Genomic DNA, 17843 nt, shown 5'->3' with positions numbered 1-17843 from the left:
CGCGCGTTCACTTTGGCAGGTGTGTGCCCTCTACGTCTTTGTATGCTAGAATCATTCATCTTCCATGATGAGTCATCGCACGCTTCAGGTAGCCACGTCGGACACAGCCCCTCCTCTTACCGCGGGGCAGTGTTTATGGCGTCGTGTCTTGGCTACTCATTTGGCCAACCGGCGTCTATTTTCTGAGTCTTCCTCTAAGAAGACTCCTGCTGACATGCCTAGGAACATTAAATCCCAGCATATATCTATAGATTCTGTGCGGATCAAGTCTAAACTGAAGGATCTTTGTTACAATTGTGATGGATCACGTTTGTTCGTAGCATCTCGTGAGAGTGTTTATATTTTGGATGTTGAATCACTTTCACTGGTTACTACTATCAGTGCGAAGTGTATACGCGTGCTGACTCACCCAACTAAAGCGGATACATTTGCGTTGTTATCTGTGGATGGTACTGACCATTCTCGTCCTTGTGTAAAGGTATTCACGTTACCCTTTACTGCTGGCGTAGCACCGTCATTAGTCTTCACAGCGTACAGTACATTTGATGATGTTTGGTATTCAGGTGCATGGTCGCCAAACGGTGATACCATAGCTGTTTTAGACCGTTCTGACCGTTTGCAGCGTGTGGATGCCACTAGACATGAGGACTCTGACATTGACCCATCTTCTGCTATATCGCTATCTTCTGAGGTCTATGGGCTCGTATATACATCGAGCAACTTAGTATTACAAAAGGTGGATGGTTGTATCGACGTTTTGACACCTGATTTTGTCCACGTGACCTCTGAGCAGTTACACTCTCACATAGTCCTTACTGCTGGATACAATCGGGAGTTGGACTTGCTTGCAACTGGTGGCAGTGACCACACCGTACAGGTGGTTAGTTGCAAACATGACTTTACTTGTATCGGCTCGTTTTTTGCTCTTGAGGGTAAGATAAGCAGTATCAGCTTTTCGCATGATGGTATGCTTCTTGCTTGGGGTACCAAAGACACCCTTTACACGGGTGGTGATGACAGTTCTGGGAATGATAGTAATGCTACTGGTGAATATTATCTCACGGTTGCTGGCACTAACCCTTGCGAGATATACTTACAGATTCGCATGCCTGCTGCTGTAACTCATGTCCAATTCTGTCCGGATGGTTACACAATAGCTTATGCCTGCGATATAGACAATCTTCCTAAGGGAACTAGCGCATCCACAGCCATTGGTCTGTTAAAGTTGTGTTAAGCGCTATTTAGTGGACTTTATTCCACCTGCTGTGCGTTATTACTTCGCGTTACTCTAGAGTGACATTTAATATACTTCATTTTCTAAATGATGTTATCTATATTCTAAGATTAGTATTCATGTTGTTTTTTTGCCGTTTGGCGTTATTTGCTTTGCACATTTGTTGTGTGTCTGAAGTCAGAGCTGCGGCATCTAGGATCCAGTCGAGTACGTTATATACGCAGTATAATGTACACAGTGTTACAGATTGGCCGAATGTATGGCCTTCTATTGACTCTTCGGGGTCAACCTTGGAATCGCTTAATCTGTAAGTGTGTTGATCTACCTTCCTGGGTATAAAATCTGTTTAGTACTCCAGAAGATGTAATAACCACATCTCCGGAAGCCGATGCCGATGCTGCAGCATCGGCATTTGCTAATCCAGTCAGTTCTGCTCCGTAGGTGTGGTTTGTGTATCATGTATTTCAACAGGCGCCCTTTCAATGTCGTTATACTATCGGATTCTCTTTCTGAGCTTGAGAAGCTACGTTCTGATGTGGTTAGATGACTATTTGGGTGACATATGTCGATTTAGGACAATATCTTAAGTTTTACTCGTGAACGTCAGATTGAAGTTTTGAAGCAGTTCGGTATACATCAAGGTGTGTTAATGGCTTTGACGAGCTATATACATTACGTACGTAGCTCTACTAGTGTATATAAACGCTATATCGTTAAACTGTCCATGCTATTTATAGATCTCGTCGCGAAGATTCCTATGAAATCACCTCCACCAAGCCCACCTGCCAGGTATGCATCGATTAAAGGTTTTGATTTTTATATAGTTTCGGGACTGGATATATGCACTACCAGTTGTATACGAGTTTTATTGCTATATTTTTAGTATACATTGTGGCTGTTCCACTAGCTTGCAAGCTGTAGGTTGTATGGATACATCTCATTACAATCAGTCTCTATGGCGGTCGTAAGCTTGCTAGACAGCATATTCCTTTGTCAAATGGGTTTTATATTTTCTTTATCGCATTTAACGTTTTACAACCACTGTTTGGTGTAGGACTTATTCATTCACTATTATGTCTCGGGGCGGCGTATTCGGGTTATAGGTACGTGTATTCTTCATATCCACTAAGGCTAACACAGGGCTGCTATGCGTCCGTTACGTATTATGCGTTTGTTTCCTCGTGGTAGGTATTTATATGACGCCATATGCACTCCCAGACATAAGGAAGGAGCCTATTGGATGGGTATCTATCTAGCACAGTTATGTACATATACCCGCAGATATTCGAGATATTATGCGTCTGTGCTTTGTTTGCCAATGTCATATACCGTTTAATGACGTCGCTACTCTATATGATTTTTGGTAACATACACGTGGAGCAATCATATCACAATTGGATTTCCATGTTATATGCTTTATTCATTCTATCTGCCTCGGGAGTAGGTTAAACGTTATATAATATATCTCTTATAGGCTATACTCTTGGCATTGATGAAGATAGTTCCTACGTTCTTCGCCCAGGAATTAGTCTTTGCGTGTTCATCGTTATATATACTACTTTCCGGTACGTAGTTACTATATATGATCGACCCATATGCAGCTATATCGTTTTTGAACGATTTGTGTGTATATTGCGGGATTTTAGGTATAACCTTAGTGGCCGTTGACCCAAGTATGTGTCAGTTTTACACACATCATGTTATTCCAGCTGTCTTCTTTTGTCCAATGCCTTTAGATCATGCGAATAGCGGTGTATATATGATCTCTTTATGTATTGGTAGTGCATATACGGCTGCTTCTTTTAGTGGTTCTTATGGCACTACTGTTGCCCGCTGATAGTGGTTGCGCGTCGCGGCGTAGCTTCTTTGGGCATTAAACTTAATTAAATTTGTAAAAATGTATTTATTTTTGCGTACATCGGGGATCCGTTTGGCCGGTGGGCTTTTAGAGCGTCGTTCTTTTCGAACTGCTGAGGACTGCTTGAGCCTTCTATCTAATGGCTCCAACGTTGAAACCCAGGAGCTCTATGATGCGTTTAAATTTTTGGCTACTAACCACAATGAGCGTCTGTCTGCTGTGAAGGACTCTCGTTTTGTTGATTTAATTTCCGAGGTTGAGAATCGTTTGCCTAGCCTGAACTCATCATATATGGGCAACTTTGCTTTGCGTATTGCTACGGTTTCTCAGTCTGCTGGTGGTTCTGCTACTACACATGGCGAGCTTTGTCGTGGTCTTGTGTCTAAAATCGCTACTGCTATAATTGATAAGGGTGCCAGAGCTCGTGAGCTTGCTCAGGTGGCTTATGCCACATCGGCTATTGGTATTGATTCTGATGCCATATTTGAGCTATCTAAGCAGACTATAACTACTGATATAGATTCAGTAACACCAGATGCTTTGAACTTCTCGCTTCAGGCTGCCTATAAGCGTAACTCTCGTGATAAGATATACTACGCTCTGCTTTGTGAGAAGTTATGTGAGCTCACTGAGCGGTTTACCGCCAATGATGTGATAAACACTCTTCGTGCTTTGGCAAAGACTGGGTATGTCATATAAAGGCTTATATCTATTTTCTTAGGCTTTTGAAGGGCTTTTTGCTGCGTCGATTATCCACCTTAGTTATGGACAACTTGGACCAGTTCACTCATGAACAGTTGTGTGATGCATCTTATCGTCTAGGTCAGATGAAATTTATGACCCCGACTAACTTTGGTCGTATATACGCCACAGTTGAATCGTCTCTTGGCAATTTGAACGACCGTACGCGTGTTCATTTACTTGCTGCTGGTTGTTATTCTGAGTATGATAAAAGGGAGGATCTGGAGTCCCTTTTGGGTACCTTAAAGTACAAGGAGCGTTGGGAGCTATCCGCGTGCATCGATTACGTTTTTTCGTGTGCCTACCTTCGTCTTTATAATGATGAGCTGCCTCGCGTTATTGAAGGGATATTCAAGTATACTCCAACTGTATCACGGTAGGTCTTAGGTATACCTGTTTATCTGGGATAGGAAATACGGTTTAATTTTGAAGGAGTCTCTTGATGCTTTTGCTGTTGAATCTGCGCCTGTGGAGTACAGCATACCGCCCAGATGGAAGGACCTATTGGATCACTGTGGTATGTAGCAGTACCGTTGTTTATGAATGCTCTAGAAAAAACTGAGAGTGAACTGAACAAACACACTCCTGGATACCAGGAAATCCATAAGATTTTACAGGGTTCATCTTCTAATTTCGCTGAATCTAAGAAGGTGGACCCCTTTATGGTACCCTTTGTGGATGAGGAGCGCAAGCTTGTTATATTGATTGAATATGCTAGCAACATGAGCAACTTGGTGGTTAAGAAGCGGTAAGTATATACTGTGATGCGCGAATGTCGAATTTGCTGTGATCCGATTAACCTTATTTCAGTTGTCTGGAGACCTTGGGTCACAAGGTGGGAATAGTGAAGTATTGGGACTGGCGCCGTCTTAAAACTGAGGTTAGCGTTTACACATCTGGGTTATATTTCATATACAGTCGTCACAAGCGGATTACATATCACGTTTGCTGACTACATTATCGCGATGAGCGCTTCTGGCGCTCCTCTTTCCAGGGCTCGTGTAGGTATTATTAGGGCCACATACATGGTTATTCGCAGCGACAGGAATTGGAATATGCATTTCGATTGTTTGACACCCGCCGTAAGGGTAGTCTAAGTTATAATGAGCTAAAGAGGCTTCTCTTTGCGGTTGGCATAAGCCTTAATCGTCAGGAGTTGATGTATTTGCAAATGGGTACGTCGTTACCTGCTTGGTAACATCTTTATCCAGAAGAAGACATTCGTGGATCCTTTATATTAGAGGATGTGTTAGCTCTTGGGGCTACGCTATATTCGGATACCATTATCCGTGATCGGTTGACTCAGGCTTTTCAGGCTCATTTCCCTGGTCAACAGTCAGTAAACCGCGACATTTTGGAGCCTTTGCTTTATAAATTAGGTATGCGTGATTCTATGTTCTACATTCTATTTTAGGTCGCCAATTAAAGGTAGACCCTGGTGAGATTGAAGCATGTCTCAACGTACAGTTTGGGGGTTCATCGCAGCGTGATATTCCCATTTCAGCTTTTATCGACATGTATGTGTTTAGTTCATCGTTATATATGCATTAGGGTACTATCGGAGTGATTGACGTAAACGACGTACAGAGATAACAACGGCCACTGTCATTTAATCTATTGTTTCACTTTATTAGCTAAGCATTGCCACTATAAACTGGCATTGAACAGTACTATTATGGCACTGTCTCAATAATGACTACCTCATCCAGAGTCGAAAAGCACACGAAACCACTATGTGTATGCTTTATAGCATCAGATAGACTGTATATTACCATATGGCCCACCAGAAATATACACATTACATCAACAACAAGATGATTGGACTACCGAAGTCATATATTTGTATGGGAGTGCTCTAGAAACGGCAATACTCTGCAATAAGGCTACCCAAAGCACTATTTCTACTATTAGACAAGGTATATGCAACACCATGTGTGTGGTACCACACATGTACTTTTGGGCATTTTTAATATGGTATTATAAGGGTTGCTCAACCCAGATTTAGATACGGAATCGCTATGTTTTTTTAGCTAGACAAAAGGGCTGCTTCGGGAACGTTGTATGCGTGGGGTTTAGATCTGTTGGTGCATCCCCAGTTGCTTATGCGGCGGGTGGTAATGTTGTGTGTGTTCAGTCACACTTTTCTGTAAGTTTCAGTGTTTCAGATTTTTGACTCGATATAAAACTTATTGAAAATGTCTGGTCGCGGAAAGGGTGGTAAAGGTTTGGGTAAGGGTGGTGCCAAGCGTCATCGCAAGGTTTTGCGTGACAACATCCAGGGTATCACTAAGCCCGCCATTCGCCGTCTCGCTCGTAGGGGTGGTGTTAAGCGTATCTCTGGTTTGATCTACGAAGAGGTCCGTGGTGTTCTTAAGGTTTTCCTTGAGAACGTCATTAGGGACTCTGTCACCTACACTGAGCACGCCCGCAGGAAGACTGTGACTGCTATGGACATTGTCTACTCATTGAAGAGGCAAGGCCGTACTCTTTACGGTTTCGGTGGTTAGACTCACTGAACTTTTGGTACTGAAGTTACCTTGAAAATCTCTCATCTCATCACTCGCCTAAATATCTCGCATTAGGTTTCACTTGAAACCGAACTATTTATATAATCTTGCTTTCAATAATGTTTTGCGTACGTAGTCAGTTATGTTTGTCAAGTATGTACTGTTTTTTAGCACGCTGTATTTTACGTATATTAGATGTAATGTACATGAACTACGTTCAGGGGTGAGAGCGCTCTTGTTTTGTAAAAGTGCGCTTTCCTTTTCAAAGCTGCACCTGTTCAACGATTCTGTACTGCTGTCAGCACCTAACTGCTCCGGGAGTAGTTGGTGCGATAAGGGCAGCGTTCCTGGGTGAAACACAGAACTGCCGCTGCGGCATTTGTGCCATTGTGCGCGGGCGCTTGGTAGCCCTTCCTTCTTCTATGTTTGTGTCATGGGAGCACTGCAGATATGGCATGTTCCGGCCATCGCTTCTTTTATATGAAGAGGTGGTGTTATTGCCGTTACCTGCTGTTTTGGCATTGCGACTACCAAATAGGCTCCTTATATACCCACCAGAAGAGTTTTCTTCAGCATCCTGGCGCCTGTCACGGTGGTCTGTCATTGGGTAGCTATTCAGGTTCAAGCTTCTATCGAATGCATTGGCAAGACCCACTAGCCATGGGTGTGCCAAGGCGTCGGTTGCACTGGTAATACGCTTCGTGCGATCGAAGCACAGTAACCTTCGGCACAGATCGCGAGCTAATGGGAATTCTGCCAGTGGCGGCATGTTGAAGTCGATCCCCGTAGTCTCCGCTGCAGTGAGCACTGCATGGCTTGACTTGGCGTCATACATCTTATCCATTGTAATCGGTGGCACTCCCGTCATTAGGATGTATAGTACCACGCCAATTGACCACATGTCTGAGGCGGTTGAATACTCCTCTCCACGTAGGATTTCAGGTGCCAAATACCCGTAGGTACCAACTAGCCTACGTTTTCCATTTACAATATCGGTGTTGTCTGCGTTATCGGCATCCGTCATTTTGCAGGTGTCAAAGTCAATTAGCACCAGTTCGTACCTTTCAGCTGCAGAGAGTGTAGAGTTGGTTGGATTTCTGAACATAATGTTTTCCGGCTTGATATCTCTGTGCAGCATTTGTTCATTGTGCAAGAGTGCTACAGCCTGGAAAATTTGCTTCATTATATATTTACAAACATCCTCAGGGATAACCTTCTCCTTTAGGAGAAATTCGAAAAGCTCTCCACCGCCAAGCTTTTCAGTGATGATATAGAATGACGAGTCCGATTCCCACACCTGCTCGATGCGCATAATTCCTGGCGATGGTTTGAAGTTGAGGAGCTTTTCACAAAGTGCCCTCCAGTGGGTGAGACCATCGGGAGCTCCAGGCAACCTCGATTTTGAGATGATTTTGAGTACTTTTGAGGTTCCCGTGCGCCGATCAATCACATCTCTTAGTACTGGCCTTGAAGACGTTTTCCTATTTGACGATGCGCATACTCGTAATTCGGCGCCTATATAGTAATACGTGGACAGCTTACTTCCAGCTGACAGTCTTCTGATTTTCTTCCAGGTGGATGGATTAACACCACTGAAGATACCGCTTTCATAGAACGATTCACTTTCAAGGGTGGATGAACGACTTGTAGTCTCAGTTCCTGCCGCCATAGGAGATAAATCCTTCAGATGGGCCTTGCAACCGTCGACTTTAGCTTTAGGCTGCATTCTCGGATATATGTTTTGGCCTGTAATATATATCAGCCGAGGTCATAGATATATCAACACCAAGGAACACGCCACAGGAGTACTTCATTGAACAAATCAAACAGAAACAAGATTACACAGAGACGTGAGTATCACGTAACAATCACATCTAAACCATATACACATTTGCTATTGACGATAAAGTAACGTCAATAACATCGACGCACCAATGCAGCTACTACTCGATACAGCAATCTTATATTACACATCTTGGCCATAGTAAAGTAACATACCTTAGATTTACTTTGATTGGACTAGTTTTTGAACTGCGTTAGTTGCGTTTAACTTTGTTTTCGATACACTGAGGGCGATAGCTGCGTTATGTATTGGCTTTGCTTCCCTAGAATAACCGTTGTACTGGATTTATAGCCCAGAAAGCCACAGCTCGACGCTGCAGGCACAACGACGGAGTATACTCCGACAGCAATGAAGCATAAAATTGCAGTGGGAGCAATTCTATTGAACATGAGGACGAGAACGTGCTTAAACGCGACGTTGCATCCAGGTGCAGGGCTCCGCAGGGGGTTGCGAGTCCTCCGTGTTGCCTTTATTGATTTAGTATAATATTTCAAAAACAACAAGTTGTTTCGGGATCCGTAACACCAATTCTCCAGCACCTTATTCTCCAAGGCTCATCTTCGTCTCAACGCGTTCACTTCCTTGTCCTTTCTACAGGGTATTTACCCCGTTTAATATTAATAATTGTAGCGGGTATTTACGTCGGTAGCCAAAGTTTTTGTGATTTCATTCAACCACAAAATGCATTGGCATGTATATGCTTGAAACAGCGTGGCAACATATAGTTTCGTTGACTAATTGATTAATATATACTATACACATTTATACTTTTCGTTAATTTACACGGCCTATATTTTGGCCTAAGTTTATACCTATTTCGGTAATGAAGATATGGTTGTCCTTTTCGACCTATGTATCAGATATTGGAAGATTGAAAGATTGGATCGCTACTTCTTGGCATCTGTCATTTCCATGATTTTTAGAAATGCAGATCCTATACTATGATACTGTTAATTACATTCCCTCTCTGTCATTGTCGGTGTGTGGCCTATTGGGATCTAATTCATGCATTCTTTGGATATCTCTAGTCACTGCTTCTGTTTGATTTATTGGACACCATTTCTAGTTATCTACGTCACCAATGTGTTATATGTCGTATTAGTAATTGAAAATTGTTACAATTGGTATCGGCGATGAATATATGTGCCTCCTTGAGGCGGCACTTAGATTATTCTTCATCATCAATATCGTCATTGATTCCACCTCTCCATGCGATTTTGAGTACCTTTCTGAATAGTTCGTATGTGACATAATTTTTGCCGTTTGCTGCTTCTGCAATCATTAGCTGTATATGTTTGTCATCCAATGACATCCCTGTAACGTGGTCACTATCTTTATATTGGTATTACCTAATTCATCAACGATGTTTCTGATGCTTTCTGCTGTAATTTTGCCTGGGAAGTTTTTATCTCTATTGCGTGATAACTACCTGTGCCGTCTTCCAGTAATGCGAATATCTTTGCAGCCTCTCCTGCGTTATAACGTTTATGGATAACTTGTATCACTAGTGTCTTGAAATCGTATAGCGTGAGTGTATCGTTGTCTGTTTTGTTGGCTTCTGCAAACATTGCTTTCACCTATGTGTATGTGATTCCATGGCCCTATGACATACCGCTTCTCTACTTGCGTTTAGTCTTAGCGCTCTGAATGCCGCTTGGCATTCAAATACCGTTAGATGCCCATCTCCATCTCTGTCAAACAAGTTGAATGCATCTTCTACTTCCTTTTCAAGATCTGGGTTAAGGACGTTCTTATGTATCTTGTCTACTACCTTTTGCGGCACGTCTGCATCAGAAGCAAACGAATCTGCGTATTCCATTTCGCATACTCTCTGCAGTACTTCAACTGGTTGATATGTGGAATCCGTTGTAAAACAACGTCCATGAACACCAAATGTGTATGGTAATCAATGTATGAATGGCAGTGCCAAATCTACATAGTGACTCAGTCATCTACACTGTGTTATTTATGAGTGAAACATTATTCTAGTGAGGCTGATGTGGGACCTAATGGATTGCATTACCCTGGGAGCTTGACCATCGAACGGACATAACACATTCCATTCCTAACCAAACATGAACATTGCTTAACATAGAATCCTTATAGAACATAGAGAAATACTGATTTGATCCCATTGAACTACAGAGGAGTAATACGAACAACGGCATAGCCACTTAGCAATACGGGTAACTTGGACATAATGTGCTTAAAAAAGGTTCTACAGTGAACCCCCAAAGTATGAATATAACTCTATTACACAATCCCGTAGCTCTAGAGTTGCTATACCTCGGTAACTATACCGCGGTCCATTGCAGTACAGCGGAAGGGCGTGTTTCTATGCCACCTGCATAATAGCATCTCGTTCTTAGCATACACCAGCTTTTATTAGATAAGATATAATATATAGGCGGTATATTGGTATGTTTATGTAATGGTCTAGCATTGGTTTAGCGAGAGTCTTGGTATAGGCTAGGCAGTGTTAGGCCCAACAGGTCCCCATCACGCGACCACTGTTTTTTCGCTTTCCCGTGGCTTATTATCACTCAACGTTGTACTAGACTATTTGTCATATCGCCATTTGTTGTTTGGCGTGTTTTCTACAGATGTTTGATTGAGAAACGACGCCGATAGTTCAAGATGGTAAGTGCCGCACTCCCGTGTATGACGTTTTTGGCCTATTTCATCGCCTTAATGTTGCCTTTACGCTGACTTAATGTATTGTACATTGTTTTATTTCGTTTGATTGGTGTGTAATACGTGATGTCTGTTATCATTAGGCGTAACTGTGTTGTAGGGTCGCGGTGTAAAGAAGCATATGAAGCGTATCAATGCGCCTTCGCATTGGATGCTTGACAAATTGAGCGGTCGTTACGCTCCCAAGCCATCTCCAGGTCCTCACAAGAAGACTGAGTGCCTGCCCTTGATTCTTCTTCTTCGTAACCGTCTGAAATATGCCTTGACTTACGACGAGGTGAAGTTGATTGTTATGCAGAAGGTTGTTCGCATTGATGGTAAAGTGCGCACTGACATGACTTACCCTATCGGTTTCATGGATGTTGTATCTCTTGAACGTACTAACGAGCACTTCCGTCTTTTGTACGACACCAAGGGTCGTTTCGTTCCACACAAGATAACTCCCGAGGAGGCCTCATACAAATTGTGTCGTGTAATAAAGACCTTTTTGGGCCCCAAGGAGGTTGGTATGGCTGTGACCCACGACGGTCGCACAATCCGTTTTGTTCACCCTGACGTTAAGCCCGGTGACTCTTTGCGCATTGACCTCGAGACCGGTAAGGTCCTTGAGTTTTTCAAATTTGAGGTTGGTAACTTGGTGATGATTACTGGTGGCCACAACCAGGGTCGTGTTGGTACTATCGTTCACAAGGAGAGGCACCCTGGTAGTTTCGACCTCATTCACGTTCGCGATGAGCTTGGCAACAACTTCTGCACTCGTTGCTCTAACGTGTTCGTGATTGGTGTCGGTACGAACAACTACGTGTCGCTTCCTAAGGAGCGCGGTATCAAGAAGGGCATCATTGAGGACCGTGCTGATAGGCTTGCTCGCGCTAGCCGCAACTGATCTTAATATCATTGGTGCTATTATACATACACTGTAGTGTTAACGTGTATCACATCATGGATATAACTGGTACTATATAAGCACTTTAGGTCCCACTATACTGGGTCATAGCACTCAATACGTGACATTAATACAGTGTTTGTTAAGTCACGACTCAAAGCTCGGTGTTCGAGTAGCCAGCAGTGTCTTGACCCTTGCGCTCACGGGTGTCAGCAGCCAAGTCAATGTCGTAATCCTCCGGATGCCTCAAGAGCTCCCCGTGGTCTGTAATAGAGCTAGTGGACAGTTCCAAAGCATGTTTGTTCCATGTGGCAAAATCTATTGGTCCCTCACCAATGATGGCTATGACGTCCTCTAGGTTGGTCTCAAGCGTGTCCCTAGCCTCCTCTTTAAATGCGGCGATAATCTCGAGGATGGAAAGCAATCCATCGTTGTTCAGATCAAAGGGCTTGAACTCAGCTTCAAGGAATTCATCATCTTGCTCCTCTTCAGGCTTGGATGATAGGTATTCCTCTATTGAAATGAGTCCATCACCGTTCTTATCATGAGTTAGCATGATATCCTTGACTTCCAAGTCTAACATCGATTCATCATGAGCTGGGTTAAGCAGTATGTAGACCTCAGTCTTGTTCAGCTTGCCGTTACCGTCCTTGTCGGCAACGTTGAATCTACGTTGTAGACCTTCCATGAAGTCCTCTGGAGTACCAGCTTCCGGGGGGAAGCTTATGCTAATCTCCTCGAAATCCACGAAACCATCCTTGTTTTTGTCCATCATCTGCATTTCCTGTTCCAGTTGCATGTTTTGCACGCGCTGGAGGTTGCGGCTGTTGAACTTCTCCAACTCGGTTGATGTAACTTCACCATCCTTGTTTTCATCGATAATGTTGAACAGCTTGACCATACGAGCATCTACCTGTTCCCTGGTAAGCCCTTCTGGGTGTTCATCGGCCCCGTTGCCATCCTTTTCGTCAAACATCCATGCCGTAGCACGGCTGGCCAGGGCAATGACCATGAACACATACGACAACGACTGCATCCTGCTGCGATCAGGGTTGATTAAAATTCCAAAACACCTTGGTGTGTGTATATATGATGACACTTTGGGCCGTCAGGCCTCCTAGCCGAACTTGCCCCCAACACACTACGATTCATGTTTACACATGGCCATTGTATCAATTCTTTGTCGCTGATTCTTTGTTATATTGGCACTGGGATCTATAGAAAGTGACGCTTTGACCTATGATATGTTATCGTATAGGTTTGTTGTCGTTTAAGCAAGGGATTACCATTACTTTGGTCATCTAGCTCCTTACGTTTTGGGCTGTTCCTTTTGTATGTGTATCAACAAATGGATATATATATATATATATAGCGTCTACATAACTTTTTTTTGATGACGTAGATCTGTTTTACAAGTTGTGGCCCATTACATGAGATGTTATGTATCATGGCCTGTGAGCATGTGATGTATTTTCACCAGGGTTTCGTCATCCCTCAGCATGAGACACTTGCAATGGTTAACTTTCTATGGGATCCATGTATAAACTCTATGGATACTCACCTGGGCTAGTTTTTTATCAAGTTTATTGCGGAGTCCTGCCATTTCATCGGCTGTGGCTTTATCTGCAGGTTATATGCCTATAAAGGCCATCGATTACCTTTCTTCAGTTTTATCCTGTTGTTTTTGGTTATTAGGTCATTGATACGTTCATTGAATTCCTGTGTTAATTTAGATACATAAGTAATCATGCTGAAACAGCAGGTAATGCATCTCATTCATACCTTCTGCTTGGTGCGATGGGTTTCCAATAAACCGATTAACGACCTTTTCAAATTCTCAAACTGCTTTATATTAACTTCAATCTGTGCCAAATTAACATAATGCAGGATTAAGACCTCTTTCTTTTGGGCTAATTGTTCCTTGTCTTCATTGTCTATAGCCTTTTTACGCAGTTGTAACTGTTTGTCCCTGGGATCGTGCTGTCTTAACAGTAAATATAGCTACCTTTGGGCAGTTATGTTATCCTTTGCTTTTCTGGGTTGTGTCATTGGGTAACGGGAGGTACTCACTTGGACATACGGGTTAGTGCCTGGTCAATCTGAGAGTCACATTCCCTTTTAGCCTGCGCAGCGGCTTCACGTAATTTGTCCACTATGTGCATAAGATCGGCCATTTTGATTGATGGAATGATTGTGTGTGACTATTTTTTCCAGGTGCTTTTTGAAGGTGAAAACGTGATGAAATTCAGCGACAACCTGCTTCTTTACCATTTACCCAGGTACCCTTAGAGTTGCAATAAGGGCATGGGCACCTTCCTCTATTCAACATCGTTGCCATTTTGGCAAAGTTGTTATGTAATGGAATATCACTTTGCTTGATCATCCATGGAGTGACGGGTCCGTACAGTTGTTGCTGCAATGTCGCACGATGTTTCTCTTCTATGTGCGTTTCTGAGGGGTTTCCACTATCCTTATTGTTGCCATTATCATGTGCATTATGTTTTTCAACACTCGGTTGGTATATCCTTTCTGCGATTAGGTTAACGGCTAGTTTGTGCGTTATACTGCGTTTACACGCCTTACATATGTAATGCGATAGCTGCGATGTAATATTCATCTGGGAAACATCAAATGTGTACGTGTTTTTAAGAGTTGGTGGCTGTGTTGCTAAGGCTGCCCTCAGGATTCCTTAGTTATATCCTGTATACGGGATAATAAAGTTGTTTCTATACTACACCTAGACTGATATACAATAGTATGCAAATATATGATACTTGTTTACTGTCTGTGCATTGTATTACATGGATGCTAGGTTATGTTCCCGGTGACATTAGTAAACTATAGATGGCACGAAGGGTGCCTCTGTCGGTCTACGATAGGCTGTCATGTGGTAGTTTTGTGAGCCGTCCTCTTATACATGGCTACCGTCGCGGGGCAGTTCCGGTTAACCGGCCGACTGAGTCGCAACCGGGTCATGTCGATGACGCAATCGATTTGTCTACTGATCTGCAATCTTATAGGAGCAAGATAAACTTGCATCCACTTTTACGTTTGGCGCTGTTAAGGAACCATGGAATATCACAGCTAAATTCTATCCAGGAGTCAGCCTACATGACCATACTTAGTGGCAAGGATGTAACCTTGCATGCTCCCATAGGTACGTCATAATTGGCACTTAATATTAAATCCAGGTTCTGGCAAGACTTTGGCGTATTTGCTGCCGATAGTCAACAATATCTACAACATTCACGATTTATTGGAGGACCTGCAGCTACGCAATGGTGGTACCGGTGTAGAAGATGATCGCATACGTATGAATGCCCTTGGATACTCCAGGAAAGTGCCTCACGCTATGCTAACAAGGTCAATCAGAGACGTGTATAACGACCCTAAGGAGTTACAGGCATCTGCAACGCAAGCATTGGAATCCAATAGCACTACTGAGAAGCTAGTGGATACCCTCTATAAGGTTGACCCGCGCCAGATACGTCGACATGCCAAATGGCTGCCAATCATATCACGAAAGCTTTGGGGACGCCGTTCGCGTAATTCCATATTCCGGGCGCTGATGGCCAACCCACTGGGTTCGGTAAGGTGCTGCGTCATAGTTGTGCCGAACAAGGATTTGGTGGCACAGGTGATTTCCGAGTTGAGGACTATCGACCCTTTGGGTCGACTGTCTATCCAGACCTTAACTCAATTGCATTCGGTACCCGTAAAGGATAGCCACAAACCCGTTGACTACCCTAATGAGGTTGTGACCCAGCCGTTATTCCCATCTATGCATACTTTACACTACCTACAAGAAGGACCAACAAAGATACAACTAAGTCACGAGGATGAACAGAAGATGCTGGAAAACGTCCCAACTGTTAACATAGCCGAGACTACTTTACAGATGATTCCTATTAACAGAGCTAGAGTCCACTCCAGGACTGTGAAGGTTAGATCCAATGACTGCGTATCCCATGGTAGATTGAGTGCGGGCAAGCCGGGTATTGAGATCACGGGACCACATTGCCCTAATGGACTTATAACGGCCGATGGGCTAGCATCGTATGGCGTTGATGGACTTGTACCCCGAAGTGTCGAGTATGCAAAACGACCGATTATGATACACCCAGTGATACAGTAGGTTGTTGTATACGTTCTTGATATATGTTAGGTACGGAAGTTGCGATATCGTGGTGACGACTCCACAACTGTTCCTAAATGACATGCTGGCATCACGTAATCACGGCGTGATGCCGGCATGCGTTGTATTTGATGAAGTTGATATGCTACTGGAGAACAATGCAAGCAGGAGTGCTATGATGGAGTTGTGCTCCATGCTAAGGCCCAGGCCCAAAACATACCATCCGTTAGTGAATTTCCGGAAACCCAGGACTAAGACTATAGCACCATGTCAGTTTGTCAAAGTAGCGTCTACGTTGAACTATGGTGGTATGCAGACGGCCGGATCGATGTTATACGAGCGCTTCAGCACAAGTTGTCTTGTTTCTAGTGGATATAATCACTTGTTAGGGTCAGGTGAATTGCGCTTCATTCAGGCTAGCGATACTTTTGACTCGAGGTTGCGCCAACTGGTGGAGACCTTGGTGAAGAGCCCCTATCCCAAGACATTGATATATGCTAGCAGCTTGGATGAAGTGCGGAAGATAACAGAGCTTTTACGTAATGAGTCGTGGCCCGTATTATCATTTCATAGCAGGTCAAGCTTGGTTACTAGGTTAGCCATTTTGGAGACCTTCAAGTCCGAGGAGGTCTCCATACTGGTGGCCACTGACCTATTAACCCGAGGCATTGTGCTGCGCCCTGATCATGTGATCCACTTCAGCTTCCCTACTAATGCAACTACCTTTTTACATCGCAACAAGGGTGACCCGAAGATAATCACGGGGCTGGTCAGTACTAAGGAACGGTTTCTAGCCTCAGAGATTTATAGAGCATATAAGATGCGCCTGCCGATTAATTATCTACTATCTCGGAAACGCAGTTTATCTAAACGGCAGAAATCACCAGGAAAGAGGGTAGACACCAATAACAAACAACTGGATATTTTAAGGAATACAAGTGATCGTCAGATAGGCGATGGTGGCCAGTATCCATGCGAGCACACTCCACTGAAGGAACCTAGTAACTCTGGGATACCGGAGAAGGGACATATGTTAAAGCATACTGGAACACTATCGGCTGAAGCCTCTATGTGGGAAGGCCACAACACGAGATTAGATAAATCGACTGACGTCAAATACGTTAAACTAAACCCAAAACGTAGAGGCAGAGAATTTTACAATAACTTTAACGACTTTTCTTAACTCTACCGTGTTTGTTTAATTTAGGTGCTTTGGTGCTACATCCATGTATTTCTGGAAGTAGGTGTTTCATACAAAATCGCTTCTTGCAGTATTTGCAATTATGGCCTACCATTCTAATATCGGCGGAGCATATTCTCCCAGTTGATGAATCATTATAATTACAAATGGCTATGGCCCTTAGCTCCTGCTGTAGCAGGCGCTCATCCTCCGACTCAGTTGCTTCCTGGTACTCCATCACTTTGGTACTGGGTTGAGCCACTGTCCACCCTGTCCATAGGCATGTGCTACTACTTGTGCCACTGTACATGTGTTAGTGAACCAAGAAGCCAAGTTACCTGTGCGCTGCTTGTGTGCCATGTACGACATGTACCAGAACTTGTATACACCGTAGCATACGAGTCCAGCTCCAAGTGGGTTCGCCCACCACCAGTGTCTATATTGCGATACTCTTGCTATTTGTGCAATTTCGTTGTTGAGTTGATCGGCGAGTTTGGCCGCCACGTGGTTGAATTGCTTGCCCTCGTTGTCCTTCCACGCGCGCCGCCATACGAGTGGATTGATGGCTCTCCCTGCCTTGGCGATATACCTCTGTATGTGCCAGCCCATGTTATTGATTTAATGTGTGTTGTTGCTATAGTGTGTCGCGTATGTGGCCACGGCAGTGGCCCACCTAAGCTATCCCATGCAGCTACTATATATTAGCAGTGTTGTTGTGGTTCAACCACAGGAGTGGCACGCGCGTCGCCGGATTCTATACAAAAA

The 17843-nt window shown here is 43.7% G+C and overlaps 13 protein-coding genes across 13 annotated transcripts; 7 read left to right on the top strand and 6 right to left on the bottom strand.

Annotated features, from left to right (window-relative positions):
• Positions 1-29: 29 nt before the first annotated feature.
• BBOV_III007580 (uncharacterized protein) lies at positions 30-1309 on the top strand. The gene has a single exon (XM_001611838.2). It carries the CDS (start codon positions 65-67, stop codon positions 1232-1234), a length of 1170 nt encoding a protein of 389 aa, XP_001611888.1. The 5' UTR covers positions 30-64; the 3' UTR covers positions 1235-1309.
• BBOV_III007574 (putative integral membrane protein) lies at positions 1299-3104 on the top strand. The gene is made up of 14 exons (XM_051767070.1): positions 1299-1441; positions 1481-1541; positions 1585-1671; positions 1706-1772; positions 1809-1875; positions 1972-2023; positions 2059-2151; positions 2185-2337; positions 2375-2418; positions 2453-2478; positions 2516-2674; positions 2709-2799; positions 2836-2907; positions 2944-3104. Exons 1-14 carry the CDS (start codon positions 1354-1356, stop codon positions 3069-3071), a joined length of 1188 nt encoding a protein of 395 aa, XP_051623720.1. The 5' UTR covers positions 1299-1353; the 3' UTR covers positions 3072-3104.
• On the top strand, positions 3092-4803 carry BBOV_III007572 (RAP domain family protein). Its single transcript, XM_051767634.1, has 6 exons — positions 3092-3778; positions 3814-4209; positions 4244-4350; positions 4386-4581; positions 4644-4713; positions 4752-4803. The coding sequence occupies exons 1-6, from the start codon at positions 3132-3134 to the stop codon at positions 4800-4802; spliced, it is 1467 nt and encodes a 488-aa protein (XP_051623719.1). The 5' UTR covers positions 3092-3131; the 3' UTR covers position 4803.
• Positions 4797-5440, top strand: BBOV_III007570 (uncharacterized protein). The gene is made up of 5 exons (XM_051767859.1): positions 4797-4834; positions 4873-5008; positions 5045-5212; positions 5248-5350; positions 5385-5440. The coding sequence occupies exons 1-5, from the start codon at positions 4799-4801 to the stop codon at positions 5398-5400; spliced, it is 459 nt and encodes a 152-aa protein (XP_051623492.1). The 5' UTR covers positions 4797-4798; the 3' UTR covers positions 5401-5440.
• Positions 5441-5982: 542 nt separating this feature from the next.
• BBOV_III007560 (Core histone H2A/H2B/H3/H4 family protein) lies at positions 5983-6435 on the top strand. Its single transcript, XM_001611835.1, has one exon. The coding sequence runs from the start codon at positions 6029-6031 to the stop codon at positions 6338-6340; it is 312 nt and encodes a 103-aa protein (XP_001611885.1). The 5' UTR covers positions 5983-6028; the 3' UTR covers positions 6341-6435.
• Positions 6436-6476: 41 nt separating this feature from the next.
• Positions 6477-8557, bottom strand: BBOV_III007550 (protein kinase domain containing protein). The gene is made up of 2 exons (XM_051767891.1): positions 8339-8557; positions 6477-8086 (listed from the first exon to the last, which is right to left on the bottom strand). Exon 2 carries the CDS (start codon positions 8064-8066, stop codon positions 6639-6641), a length of 1428 nt encoding a protein of 475 aa, XP_051623491.1. The 5' UTR covers positions 8067-8086; positions 8339-8557; the 3' UTR covers positions 6477-6638.
• A 730-nt stretch (positions 8558-9287) lies between these two features.
• BBOV_III007540 (EF-hand domain family protein) lies at positions 9288-10157 on the bottom strand. The gene is made up of 4 exons (XM_051767723.1): positions 9796-10157; positions 9613-9760; positions 9533-9577; positions 9288-9497 (listed from the first exon to the last, which is right to left on the bottom strand). The coding sequence occupies exons 1-4, from the start codon at positions 10000-10002 to the stop codon at positions 9352-9354; spliced, it is 546 nt and encodes a 181-aa protein (XP_051623490.1). The 5' UTR covers positions 10003-10157; the 3' UTR covers positions 9288-9351.
• A 546-nt stretch (positions 10158-10703) lies between these two features.
• BBOV_III007530 (putative ribosomal protein S4e) lies at positions 10704-11785 on the top strand. The gene is made up of 2 exons (XM_001611832.2): positions 10704-10823; positions 10978-11785. Exons 1-2 carry the CDS (start codon positions 10821-10823, stop codon positions 11761-11763), a joined length of 789 nt encoding a protein of 262 aa, XP_001611882.1. The 5' UTR covers positions 10704-10820; the 3' UTR covers positions 11764-11785.
• A 46-nt stretch (positions 11786-11831) lies between these two features.
• BBOV_III007520 (EFh_CREC superfamily protein) lies at positions 11832-12867 on the bottom strand. The gene has a single exon (XM_001611831.1). It carries the CDS (start codon positions 12797-12799, stop codon positions 11918-11920), a length of 882 nt encoding a protein of 293 aa, XP_001611881.1. The 5' UTR covers positions 12800-12867; the 3' UTR covers positions 11832-11917.
• Positions 12868-13193: 326 nt separating this feature from the next.
• BBOV_III007514 (uncharacterized protein) lies at positions 13194-13953 on the bottom strand. The gene is made up of 7 exons (XM_051767220.1): positions 13834-13953; positions 13769-13798; positions 13660-13732; positions 13546-13626; positions 13422-13482; positions 13325-13386; positions 13194-13288 (listed from the first exon to the last, which is right to left on the bottom strand). Exons 1-7 carry the CDS (start codon positions 13935-13937, stop codon positions 13202-13204), a joined length of 498 nt encoding a protein of 165 aa, XP_051623705.1. The 5' UTR covers positions 13938-13953; the 3' UTR covers positions 13194-13201.
• Positions 13954-13998: 45 nt separating this feature from the next.
• Positions 13999-14380, bottom strand: BBOV_III007512 (uncharacterized protein; the record flags this gene model as incomplete). Its single annotated transcript, XM_051767657.1, has 1 exon — positions 13999-14380. One exon carries the CDS (start codon positions 14378-14380, stop codon positions 14009-14011), a length of 372 nt encoding a protein of 123 aa, XP_051623686.1. The 3' UTR covers positions 13999-14008.
• A 91-nt stretch (positions 14381-14471) lies between these two features.
• On the top strand, positions 14472-17100 carry BBOV_III007500 (DEAD/DEAH box helicase family protein). Its single transcript, XM_001611830.2, has 3 exons — positions 14472-14920; positions 14955-15894; positions 15929-17100. The coding sequence occupies exons 1-3, from the start codon at positions 14608-14610 to the stop codon at positions 17079-17081; spliced, it is 2406 nt and encodes an 801-aa protein (XP_001611880.2). The 5' UTR covers positions 14472-14607; the 3' UTR covers positions 17082-17100.
• A 118-nt stretch (positions 17101-17218) lies between these two features.
• On the bottom strand, positions 17219-17813 carry BBOV_III007490 (putative integral membrane protein). The gene is made up of 2 exons (XM_001611828.2): positions 17417-17813; positions 17219-17380 (listed from the first exon to the last, which is right to left on the bottom strand). Exons 1-2 carry the CDS (start codon positions 17685-17687, stop codon positions 17316-17318), a joined length of 336 nt encoding a protein of 111 aa, XP_001611878.1. The 5' UTR covers positions 17688-17813; the 3' UTR covers positions 17219-17315.
• Between the last annotated feature and the right edge of the window lie 30 nt (positions 17814-17843).

Source organism: Babesia bovis, chromosome 3 (genome assembly GCF_000165395.2).
Source record: "Babesia bovis T2Bo chromosome 3, whole genome shotgun sequence".
NCBI classification, from domain to species: domain Eukaryota; phylum Apicomplexa; class Aconoidasida; order Piroplasmida; family Babesiidae; genus Babesia; species Babesia bovis.
Note: the sequence above shows the minus strand (reverse complement) of the source record. Positions and strands in the feature narration are given on the sequence as shown.

Excerpts from the sequence above, each read along its gene's own strand:
- BBOV_III007570 (XM_051767859.1), top strand. The coding sequence starts at position 4,799 with ATGAGCGCTTCTGGCGCTCCTCTTTCCAGGGCTCGT. Across the intron at positions 4,835-4,872 it reads CTCCTCTTTCCAGGGCTCGT|CGACAGGAATTGGAATATGC; the intron begins GTAGGTATTATT and ends GGTTATTCGCAG. Across the intron at positions 5,213-5,247 it reads GCCTTTGCTTTATAAATTAG|GTCGCCAATTAAAGGTAGAC; the intron begins GTATGCGTGATT and ends ATTCTATTTTAG.
- BBOV_III007490 (XM_001611828.2), bottom strand. The coding sequence starts at position 17,687 with ATGGGCTGGCACATACAGAGGTATATCGCCAAGGCAGGGAGAGCCATC. Across the intron at positions 17,381-17,416 it reads GGCACACAAGCAGCGCACAG|TGGCACAAGTAGTAGCACAT; the intron begins GTAACTTGGCTT and ends ACACATGTACAG.
- BBOV_III007580 (XM_001611838.2), top strand. The coding sequence starts at position 65 with ATGATGAGTCATCGCACGCTTCAGGTAGCCACGTCGGACACAGCCCCT.
- BBOV_III007520 (XM_001611831.1), bottom strand. The coding sequence starts at position 12,799 with ATGCAGTCGTTGTCGTATGTGTTCATGGTCATTGCCCTGGCCAGCCGT.
- BBOV_III007574 (XM_051767070.1), top strand. The coding sequence starts at position 1,354 with ATGTTGTTTTTTTGCCGTTTGGCGTTATTTGCTTTGCACATTTGTTGT. Across the intron at positions 1,773-1,808 it reads AGAAGCTACGTTCTGATGTG|GACAATATCTTAAGTTTTAC; the intron begins GTTAGATGACTA and ends ATGTCGATTTAG. Across the intron at positions 2,800-2,835 it reads GTTATATATACTACTTTCCG|CTATATCGTTTTTGAACGAT; the intron begins GTACGTAGTTAC and ends ACCCATATGCAG.
- BBOV_III007514 (XM_051767220.1), bottom strand. The coding sequence starts at position 13,937 with ATGGCCGATCTTATGCACATAGTGGACAAATTACGTGAAGCCGCTGCG. Across the intron at positions 13,387-13,421 it reads CAGGATAAAACTGAAGAAAG|ATAAAGCCACAGCCGATGAA; the intron begins GTAATCGATGGC and ends TATAACCTGCAG. Across the intron at positions 13,289-13,324 it reads TTGATAAAAAACTAGCCCAG|AAAGTTAACCATTGCAAGTG; the intron begins GTGAGTATCCAT and ends TGGATCCCATAG.
- BBOV_III007550 (XM_051767891.1), bottom strand. The coding sequence starts at position 8,066 with ATGCAGCCTAAAGCTAAAGTCGACGGTTGCAAGGCCCATCTGAAGGAT.
- BBOV_III007572 (XM_051767634.1), top strand. The coding sequence starts at position 3,132 with ATGTATTTATTTTTGCGTACATCGGGGATCCGTTTGGCCGGTGGGCTT. Across the intron at positions 3,779-3,813 it reads CGTGCTTTGGCAAAGACTGG|GCTTTTGAAGGGCTTTTTGC; the intron begins GTATGTCATATA and ends CTATTTTCTTAG. Across the intron at positions 4,351-4,385 it reads GGACCTATTGGATCACTGTG|AAAAAACTGAGAGTGAACTG; the intron begins GTATGTAGCAGT and ends TGAATGCTCTAG.
- BBOV_III007540 (XM_051767723.1), bottom strand. The coding sequence starts at position 10,002 with ATGGAATACGCAGATTCGTTTGCTTCTGATGCAGACGTGCCGCAAAAG. Across the intron at positions 9,761-9,795 it reads TAAACGCAAGTAGAGAAGCG|GTGAAAGCAATGTTTGCAGA; the intron begins GTATGTCATAGG and ends ACATACACATAG. Across the intron at positions 9,578-9,612 it reads ATTACTGGAAGACGGCACAG|GCAAAATTACAGCAGAAAGC; the intron begins GTAGTTATCACG and ends AAAACTTCCCAG.
- BBOV_III007560 (XM_001611835.1), top strand. The coding sequence starts at position 6,029 with ATGTCTGGTCGCGGAAAGGGTGGTAAAGGTTTGGGTAAGGGTGGTGCC.
- BBOV_III007500 (XM_001611830.2), top strand. The coding sequence starts at position 14,608 with ATGGCACGAAGGGTGCCTCTGTCGGTCTACGATAGGCTGTCATGTGGT. Across the intron at positions 14,921-14,954 it reads AACCTTGCATGCTCCCATAG|GTTCTGGCAAGACTTTGGCG; the intron begins GTACGTCATAAT and ends TATTAAATCCAG. Across the intron at positions 15,895-15,928 it reads ATGATACACCCAGTGATACA|GTACGGAAGTTGCGATATCG; the intron begins GTAGGTTGTTGT and ends GATATATGTTAG.